This window comes from Borostomias antarcticus (genome assembly GCF_949987555.1).
Source record: "Borostomias antarcticus genome assembly, chromosome: 6".
Classification (NCBI taxonomy): domain Eukaryota; kingdom Metazoa; phylum Chordata; class Actinopteri; order Stomiiformes; family Stomiidae; genus Borostomias; species Borostomias antarcticus.
The window spans coordinates 26,989,869-26,999,868 of record NC_140239.1 but is presented as its reverse complement, the minus strand read 5'-3'; the positions used below and the strand labels follow the sequence as shown (position 1 = coordinate 26,999,868).

Below are 10,000 nucleotides of genomic sequence, written 5' to 3'. Positions count from 1 at the left end.
TCTGGTCAGCCCCCCTCGGTGGGGGATGGAGGGGGGGGGGGGGGGGGGGGGAGTATCGACAGCGACACCAAAAGGATACTTGACAAACTCGATGGCGTTGGTCTTCAGATAACCCAGCCCCACCGACTCGTTGAAAGACGACATGTTGTGGTGGATGTTCCTCTCTGGGAAGAGGGAGGAGGGGGGGGAGGGGAGGGGGACACATCGGAGTCACGACCAATCCGGCGACACCGGGACAACAAACGCTGTGACCTGCGGCGGCGGCGTGCGCCCTACCCTCCGCGGTGTCGAAGCTCTGGAACTTGACGGGCTGCGCGTAGTTGACCATGGCGGACAGGTAGGGGTGGATGTTGGTGGTGGCGCCCACGTAGGTGTACTGGGCTATCAGGGCCTCTTCGTCCGCCGCCGGCTCGCCCTGCGCGCACACGCACACGCGCACACACACACACACACACACGCACACACGCGCACACACGCACACACACACACACACACCGTGGTTAGGTGTTTTATGCTACACACACACAGTACTCTGGACAGAAAAAAGCTACAGAAATCTAGAGCACGGAGGAAACCCTAATATGTGTGTGTGTGTGTGTGTGTGTGTGTGTGTGTGTGTGATACCTTCTTCTCCTGGTCGGATGCCTCAGAGATGTCCGTGGCGTCGGTGGCTTCCGTGGCCTCAGACATCTCTGTCACCTCGTCCTCAGTCATCTGGACACAACAACAACAACAACACAAACAAACAAACAAACAAACAATTCAAAACTACTCTATGGGAAAGCGTGACTGAGAAGTGGACAGTAGAGCGGCGATGGAGAGCAGTAGGTCAGTAGGGCAGGTCAGCAGGGCAGGTCGGGAGGGCAGGTCGGTAGGGCAGGTCGGTAGGGCAGGTCAGCAGGTCAGGTCAGTAGGGCAGGTCAGCAGGTCAGGTCAGCAGGTCAGGTCGGTAGGGCAGGTCAGCAGGTCAGGTCAGTAGGGCAGGTCGGGAGGGCAGGTCAGTAGGGCAGGTCAGCAGGGCAGGTCAGCAGGGCAGGTCAGCAGGTCAGGTCAGCAGGTCAGGTCAGTAGGGCAGGTCAGTAGGGCAGGACAGTAGGGCAGGTCAGCAGGTCAGGTCAGCAGGGCAGGTCAGTAGGGCAGGTCAGTAGGGCAGGTCAGTAGGGCAGGTCAGCAGGTCAGGTCAGCAGGGCAGGTCAGTAGGGCAGGTCAGCAGGTCAGGTCAGTAGGGCAGGTCAGTAGGGCAGGTCAGCAGGTCAGGTCAGTAGGGCAGGTCAGTTGGGCAGGTCAGCAGGTCAGGTCAGCAGGTCAGGTCAGCAGGTCAGGTCAGTTGGGCAGGTCAGTAGGTCAAGTCAGCAGGACCGGCGCGGTCACCTTTCGGAGGCTGCTGTCTGGATCCTCGTCTTTCCGGGAGGCGCTGGTGCTGCTGGGCGCGGCCTCGGAGTTCCCCTCCTTGTCCTCGGGTAGACCACCTGCTGGCGGACACACACACACACACACACACACACACACACACACACACACACACACAAACACGCGGCCATTTTAACAATTTATTTATGTCCACGTAGAGAAAATTACATACACACGCACGCACACACACACATGCGGCCATTTTAACAATTTATTTATGTCCACATAGAGAAAATTACATACACACACACACACGCGCACACACACACACCATTCTCTGCGTCCTCCTCGTTCTCCTCTCCCAGGATGATGGCGGGTGTGTTGGTCTCCCCTGCCTCCACGTGCTTCTTAAAGGACTCTAGCTGTTCTGTACAACACAACACACACACACACACACACACACACACAACCAACACTCCTCAATGAGTCTCTCAGAGTACATACAGGATCGAAGGAACTTTGAATTCAGCAGGACTTGTCGTGAAAAGTGGTTCTTTGCGCAGGGAACCTACTCTGCTCCACTTCCGGCTTCAAGCGTTTGTTCTTGATGAGGATTTTGCGTTTCAGGTCGTTGGGGGAAGGCAAGGATCGCCCGGCCTCGATCTGAAAACCAAACACCAGGAAGTCAGCCTGGGATTTCAATCTTCTCTTCCTGTCTACGCTACGGCCCGACCGGTTCCAACGTCCAATCAGAAGGGAGTCTGACGGCGATTGACAGGTGCTCACCGGGAAGCCTTCCAGAGGATGCCTGAGGAGGAGGTCGCCGAAGATCTCCTCGCAGTATTTGGCCATCTTGTACTGCTGCGGTTTACTGAAACACACACACACACATGCGTGCACACACACAGACACGTACACACATGCGCGCCGCGCACACACACACACACAAACACACACACAGTTTAGACAGTTTAAATGACACACACAGTAACTGTTTATTACTGAAACGGACACAAAGGCAAGAACATTTTACTGCCACAATATGCTTCCTGTCCACGGAAGACCAGGTCAGACTGCAGAGTCTGCTCTACCTGCAGTGATTCTCAAAGGACAGGATCACAGGGTAATCCGCCGTCACAAACGCCGTCTCCCTGATGGCTTGAATCACATCCTGAAGGAACAGCAAAAACAACAGCAGCTATTTGCATGAAATCAGTCTGGATGAGAGCTGCTATTACCGACAGGATGTGACTGGAATGTGAGGTCTGGGTCAGATGCAGTATCACAGTTCCACCACTAGGTGGGGGGCTCGTCCTACTTCATAAAGAAAATACAGTTCAATAAAGGTCATTTCTGTTGTATCGAGATGAACCTTGAGTTTCAAGTTTATTGTCATATACTCAATAACAATGCAACATCGTCATCAGGAATGAAAATTTAAGGCTCAGAGCCGACTCAACTTCGCGCAATAAAATAAGGCAAAAGGGCATAGAATATACTAAAATATAATAATTAAATATGCATGTGTTTGCGTGTGTATGTATGCATGTGTGTGTGTAACAGTTTTGTGGATCGCCACATTGTGTATGTGCTTGTGTGTGTGTATGTATGTGCGTGTGTGTGTGTGTATGTATGTGTGTGTGTGTGTATGTATGTGCGTGCGTGTATGTGTGTGTGTATGAGTGTGTGTGTGTGTGTGTGCGCTCACCTTGAAGAGGATGTCTGTGCACATGGCCTTGCCGTGCGTGATGATTGGCTCCTGGTCTTCTCCTTTCCCATCCCAACAGTCCAGCTCCACACACCTGGTGGACAAACACACACACACACACACACACCTTCGCTCAGAGACACACCTGGTGGACAAACACACACACACACCTTCGCTCAGACACACAACCTCACTTAGACACACACACTTTCACAGACAGACACACCTTCGCTTAGACACACACACCTTCACTCAGACACACACATCTGGGTGGACAAGCACACACCGCTTAGACACACACCGCTTAGACACACAGACACACACACACACACACACACACACACACACACACACACACACACACACACACCCCTCCGCCTACCTGCAGCCAGAGAGCAGCACCTGTCTGTACATCTCGACGGAGGACTTGCCCCCAAACTGGCGCCCGTTCAGGTACGTGTTGTGGGAGGAGCTTATGAAGTAGTGGGCCAGGGGGTGCTCCATCTCCTGGTACAGCTCCAGCCGGTCCAGAAAGACCGGCGCGTTCTCGTCCGACATCAGATACCTGCAGAAGCCGTCGCTGCTCATAAGACCTGAGGAGAGAGAGTGTGTGTGTGTGTGTGTGCGTGTGGGGGGGGGGGAACAGAGAGTAGGTAGAACTTTACGGTGATGTGTCTTCAAGTCGCCAGGAGGTGGCAGTATATGCGTTTCTTAGTTTTCTAGCCAGCAGACATCTTTACAAACAAAAAAAGCTGCTACCAGCAGCTCTGTAGCTCACTCTGTCCGTCGGTTGGTTGGTTGGTCGGCCCATAAAAACGTAAAAGTGCAATGCTGCTGTGATGGTACTGAGGTAAATATTCACTACACTGCTGCTGTCCACAGGACAGGTGTGTGTGTGTGTTGGGGGGGGGGGGGGCGTGTAAGGTCAGGTAAGGTAAGTAGGGCCTAGAGGCCCATAGAGGACAGGAGCCTATCTGCTGTTTCTGTAGCTTGAGGTACAAGTGCACCCCCTGGACATGACGCTAGCACGTCGTAGGGCCTTACCCCCAATCCAACCCTTGATGTTGAGTGCCAAGCAGGGAGACATCAGGTGACATTTTTTATAGTTTTAGGCATTTTATAGTCTTTGGTCTCGGCCGGGGATTGAACTCACGATCTCCCGGTCTCAGGCGGACACTCTAACCGCAAGACCACTAAGCTGGTGTGGGGGGGGGGGGGGCGTGTGACACTTATAAATGGTGCTCAAGCGGAGTGGGAGAGCCAATACCGGGTTTTAACTCAGAAATACGTTTATTATAGTAACTCCTCACATCGACCGTATGAGGCTGGTCTCGACGGCTATTCTACACATGCATACAGGAACGGTGTCCGAGCTCCGAAGCGCCACTGTTGCAATAATGAAACGAAAGAAAAGGTGGAAGCTTCAAGATATCGGTCCCTCGCAGGTAGGCGATCTCCCGACGAACTTAAAACGTGAGGCCGTGGCGTCGCCTCTACCGCTCACATGCAATCCGAGGGACAAATTTCTTGCCTGTTATGGGAGCAACATGCAAACGTCTCACTAAGTTGTGTTGAGCATTATATCCGTGTGTTATGACAGGCTGCTATCATAACAGTTGGTGCCTGAGAGTGTAAGATTTGTTTGTGAGGTCATGTGTGAACGCATGTGCGTGGTCGCAGCTATTGCAAATGCACTTTTTTTCTTTCTTCCTTTCACCCCAGCTCTCTCCCTCTGTCCGTCTGTCTGTCTCTCCCTCCGTCTGTCTGTCTCTCTCTCTCCTTCCGTCTCTCTCTCTCCCTCCGTCTCTCTCTCTCTCTCTCTTTCTCTCTCTCACCTTTTGTTCTCAGGTCGGCGTCTCTCTCGTACTTCTCGATGATCTGCATGGCTCGTTTCGGGTCGTAGAAGGGGAACAGGATCTCGTTTAGCCGCGGGTCGCGCTGGTTCTGGGGGAACGCAACGAAACACACATCATCATCACGCACGCCGTCGTAGGCACAGACTCCTCACACACACACACGCACGCATGCACACACACTGTCAGTCATACAAAACATCAACAAATATTCACTCACACTGCTCTCTAACAACTAAAGTGACTCCCGTCTCAAACTAACCCCTAGTCCGCACCCCCCCCCCCACTCAGATCTGAGCAGACAGGATTGGTGTCAGCAACATGGCGGATGTTTCCTCCAGCCTATCACAGCCCCCCTCCCCCCCACGAAAAAAACCCTATCCAATCCGGTCCACTCAGATCTAGGTGCGGTGCCTAGGGGAGGCGGAGTCTAGGGGTTGATTTGGGACTGAGACAGTGACACAGCAGCGACATACACAGCTGGCACCGACAGACAGGGTGGACACTGACAGACGACAGGGGTGGACACTGACAGACGACGGGGTGGACACTGACAGACGACGGGGTGGACACTGACAGACGACGGGGTGGACACTGACAGACGACGGGGTGGACACTGCGACAGGAGGAGGATTAGACCACAGGTAGATCATGTAGAAACATCAGCCTGGGACATATTGTGGGGGGAGGGTTGGGCGAGGGGGGGGCGAGGGGGGGGGGTTGTCCAAAATGAGAACAGGCGTCACAGTGACTAGCGTCAGACCGAGGGCCAGTGAGGAGGGGGCGGGCCGAGGAGAGAGCCAAACGGGTCGAGAGAAAAAAATGTAGACAATGAGGAAAGAGAAGCAAATCACACGGACGCCAGACACCAGCCAGGAAGCGGAACAGCTAAGCAGGAAGCGGAACCCATCTTCTGTTGGCGCGGCGACAACGACCACCAGACGGCAAGACAAGGGGGAAGGGGGGGGGGGTCATGCAGATCAGAGGAGTTGGATGAAGTTGCCCCTAGCGACTGATCTCAGGTCGATTAAGCGCGTTCCCCTCTGAAGGTTACAGGTTGGGTTTTGGCGAGGGGTCAGCTGATCCCAGATCTGCGCCTACGGGCAACTTCTACCCATAGCCAGAGGAGAGGGGGTTGGGTATAGAGGGAGAGAGGTTGCAGGGGGTCAAGCCGTCACACAAAGAGTAGTTAATGAATGATAAAGAGCTTACTTCATTGAGAAAGCTGACTAACTGGTCTACGCTTAAATAATCACTTTTGTCCCCATTGCTGCAAAGGAATTAATTAGAAAAAAATGTGTTATGCCTCTTAAAAAGTCCCGTCAGTCAGTCAGCTCTAAGCAGAAAGGTAGTTTTAGGGGGTCAACAAGAACACCTTCATGTTACACTTTCATGACATTCATCACGTTAAATCATCACTGGTAGAACATTCTAGAAACGTTCAGTTAGTGCTTAAACAAACGGGTTAGATGTTGAACTTTGGAAGCAGGTTAGGTTGTCCACAGGAAGTTAGTTGAGCAGATGCAGACGGTCCCTGAACGCTGGTCTCTGACCTGAACACACACCATCAATGATACACACCACCCCCCCCACCTCTCTCCCTCCCCTCTCTCTCCTGCTGTACCCGTCTGACAGGACACAGCTATCAACACGTAACAATGATAAGCTTAGGAACTGTGTTCAGCCCTATATTGACATTAGTAGCCAGGCTAGGCTTGCTAAATAAAATGGCGGTATTAAGAGTGTGTGTGGACCGGGTGCGGGTGGCGTCAGAGGTGCGCTGCTCTACCGCTGGCGTGGAGCAGCAGACTCACATCTTCTTGAAGAGCTCCTCTATGTCGGTGCGCGGGCAGATCTTCTGGGTGAGGGCGTAGAAGATGTCAAAGGTGAACACCGACGGCTCGATCTCGTCGTTCTGAGGGGAGAGGGCGGCAGAAACCAGGCCACAACGTCAGGCCGACGTAGGATCAACATTGGATCAACATCGGACCAACATCTGTCTGACTGTTTTTGTGTCTGCCTGTCTTTGAGTCAAGTCAGTCAGTCAGTGTGTGTGTGTGTGTGTGTGTGCGTCTACCAGACCTTTCCACTGGGCAGGCCCAGCTCCTTCAGAGCCTGGAAGATCCCCTTCTCCGTCTTTCCCGACGCGAACGTCCGCGTGATGCTGCAACACACACACACACGGTAACCATGACGATACGGCGACATCACAAGAGCTGCGATTCGATTTTTGGATCCACGTGGAAAGCATGCGAGGACAATCTCTCTCACCCTCTGACCGGGATCTTTCCATTCACGTTGGTCAGAAAACACATTCTCATCCAACTGAGCAAGGGAGAAGAGAGCGCACACACACACACACACACACACACGAACACACACACACACAAACACACACACAAAAACACACACACAGGAGTTTGTGAGCGATGAATGTAAACGGTCAAGGCGGTACTTTCCTGGTGCATTGTGGGTGCACTCACTGTTTCTTGAGGCAGGTCATTGGACAGACGTTGTTCGCCCTGAAGTTGTGGATCACAGACCTCAGACCCTCCGTCCACTTCTGCAAAGAAACCATCGGAAAACCTCCGATTAACGCTCACGCACAACGCTACGTCTGTCTATCTGGTGTTCAGGGGTTGATGCCTTCGGGATGTAAACACTGGAAAAATGGATGTCACTGTGAGAAGGAGAGCACACACACACACACACACACACACACACACACACAAACATACACACACACAGACTGTGTGTGCCCACATAAACACTAGAGAACAGACAGACTTTTAGAGGACAGAGTAAATAAACATCCACAGATGGCCTTGCACTGTCCCTGGGAGGTCACTACACAACACTGCTCCTCATTGTGTGTGTGTGTGTGTGTGTGTGTGTGTGTGCTTGACAGGGAGAGAATTCTTTCCCAGCGATGTGTGTGTGTTTTTGTGTGCATTTGTTCCTGGCTGTGTTGATGAGAATAACTCTTTCAGCTGTCTAGGTATGCTGCTTTGTGCTGAGAGGGTGGGAAATGTTTGGATGTGTGTGTGTGTGTGTGTGTGTGTGTGCATGTGTGTGTGTGTGTGTGTGTGTATGCGTGTCCTTCAGGCTTGACTGGTGAAGGCTACTCTAGGTAGATGAAACCCTGTAGCTGTTCACCGCTAACACCATTAGAATTAGAATACTGTAAAAAAAAAAAAAGTTCATTATTTTCCGTAATTTAATTCAAACAGTGAAACTTTCATGTATTCTAGATCCATTATACAAAGTGAAATATTTCAAGCCTTGTTTTAATCTTTATGATTGTACATTATGTTCAGTATGTTCATTTATACAGTACACTCAATACTTGGTATACAATACTCTTTTTGCACAAATTACTGCATCAATGTGGAGCGTGGCGACCATTAATTTATCATGTGAGAGAAAATCTGCCTGTTCTGCCAGTTGATTTTTTAAAATGTGTATATATATATATATATATATATATATATATTTTTTTTTTTTTACATAGGATTTGTAACTGGCTACAGTTCTCCTAGCGGCCACTGGGAGGCAGTGTTGGTCCCGTCTGTGGTGAGTGGGGATCTGCTGTCTGAGCTGACAGGAGAGACGGGGATGAGGGAGAGGGAGAGGGGATTAGGGGAAAGGGAGAGAGGTATTTCCCCACTGCTGCTCCAACCCCACGGGCCGGATGATGCAGCTACTCTCACACAGACTGCTCCTCGGGGAGAGAGAGAGAGAGAGAGAGAGAGAGAGAGAGAGAGAGAGAGAGAGAGAGAGAGAGAGAGAGAGACAGAGATACTACTCCCACCCTGGACCTTGGAGAGAGAGAGGCGGAGAGGGAGGGAGAGAGAGAGAGAGAGAGAGAGAAAGAGGGCCAGAGATACTACTCCCACCCTGGACCTTGGAGAGAGAGAGTAGGAGAGGGAGGGAGGGAGAGAGGGGGGGGGAGAGAGAAACTACTCACACCCTGGTCCTTGGAGAGGGGGCGAGAGAGACAGAGAGAGAGAGAGACACAGACAAACTACTCCCACCCTGGTCCTTGGAGAGAGAGAGAGAGAGTGAAAGAGAAGCCGTCTCCCTGTAGGGCTTCTCCGGTATACAGGCAGGGGTGAGAGGGGGCTGAGGCTGATTGGCTGAGGCTGTGTTGGGGAGGAGTCAGGATGCTACTTGCTAACCTGTCGGTGGGATCTTGGCAGCGCTGTGTTGATACCAACTCTACAGCAGCAGCAGCTTCTCTGCCTGCGTGTGACGCAGCGGCAGCGTATCGACGGCAGTGTAAATTAATTAATTCATTAAATAAAAGATCGATTTTGGGATTCATGAATCGAGTCTGAATCATTATTCAGAATCGATGAATCGATTTTTTAAACCCAGCCCTACTTGCCGTACGCGGTTACTCCGCCAGCGCGCACGGAGGAGGTCGCGGCGACGGCGTGCGAGTATCGGCGGTCAGGGCCTTCCTTACCCTGGCCGTGTCGGCGCTGTCGGCCACCAGGAACATGAAGGAGAGGTTGACCAGGTCCGTCCCGCTGCAGACGCAGATGATGCACCCCTCAAGCTCCGCCTCCGTCTTCCCCAGGGTCTCGAACGACGACAGGATCTTGGGGTCCTGGAGAGAGAGAGAGAGAGAGAGAGAGAGAGAGAGAGAGAGAGAGAGAGAGAGACTGATGAGTTTTTAAATGTCCGGTTGTGGTCAATTTCTTTCTAATAATAGTTATGGGTGAAGTCGTACAAGTCTGCACGTACCTAGCCTGCTAGGAGCACACGTAGCACAACCAACAACCGACAAATTGAATTCAAATCAGATTGCTTGTGATTGCTTATTACCGTTTTCTATGGTTTCTAGGTATTGTTTGTATGCAGTTTTTCGAGTTTCAGTTATAACGATTGAATAATGGCCCATTAGTGGGAAAGCCTGTGCTTATTACAACTAACACAATACAGCCAATCAACATCAATGTCATTATTCTCTCTCTTTGTTCATTGAATTAGCTGAAATAGCTCCCAGTCTGACTGTGTAATCTGGTTAGGCCTCTGAGAGAGTGCTCTTCACATCAGTCGCTCTTTGTCTCTTGTTGTTTACCGA

At 51.6% G+C, this 10,000-nt stretch overlaps 1 protein-coding gene across 1 annotated transcript in view; it reads right to left on the bottom strand.

Moving 5' to 3' along the window:
- The window catches only part of plcb4b (phospholipase C, beta 4b), a gene marked incomplete at its 5' end in the record, with an annotated part of 32,830 nt that overhangs the window by 14,402 nt on the left and 8,428 nt on the right, over positions 1-10,000 (bottom strand). Inside the window, 17 exons of the mRNA XM_084439270.1 lie at positions 80-164; positions 277-415; positions 625-714; positions 1,372-1,469; positions 1,682-1,777; positions 1,923-2,013; positions 2,137-2,221; positions 2,442-2,521; positions 3,059-3,152; positions 3,441-3,651; positions 4,894-5,002; positions 6,124-6,181; positions 6,726-6,826; positions 6,994-7,075; positions 7,183-7,236; positions 7,395-7,474; positions 9,380-9,523. Coding sequence (XP_084295396.1) covers positions 80-164; positions 277-415; positions 625-714; positions 1,372-1,469; positions 1,682-1,777; positions 1,923-2,013; positions 2,137-2,221; positions 2,442-2,521; positions 3,059-3,152; positions 3,441-3,651; positions 4,894-5,002; positions 6,124-6,181; positions 6,726-6,826; positions 6,994-7,075; positions 7,183-7,236; positions 7,395-7,474; positions 9,380-9,523 — 1,697 coding nt within the window. The remainder of the gene's footprint in view (positions 1-79; positions 165-276; positions 416-624; positions 715-1,371; positions 1,470-1,681; positions 1,778-1,922; positions 2,014-2,136; positions 2,222-2,441; positions 2,522-3,058; positions 3,153-3,440; positions 3,652-4,893; positions 5,003-6,123; positions 6,182-6,725; positions 6,827-6,993; positions 7,076-7,182; positions 7,237-7,394; positions 7,475-9,379; positions 9,524-10,000) is intronic.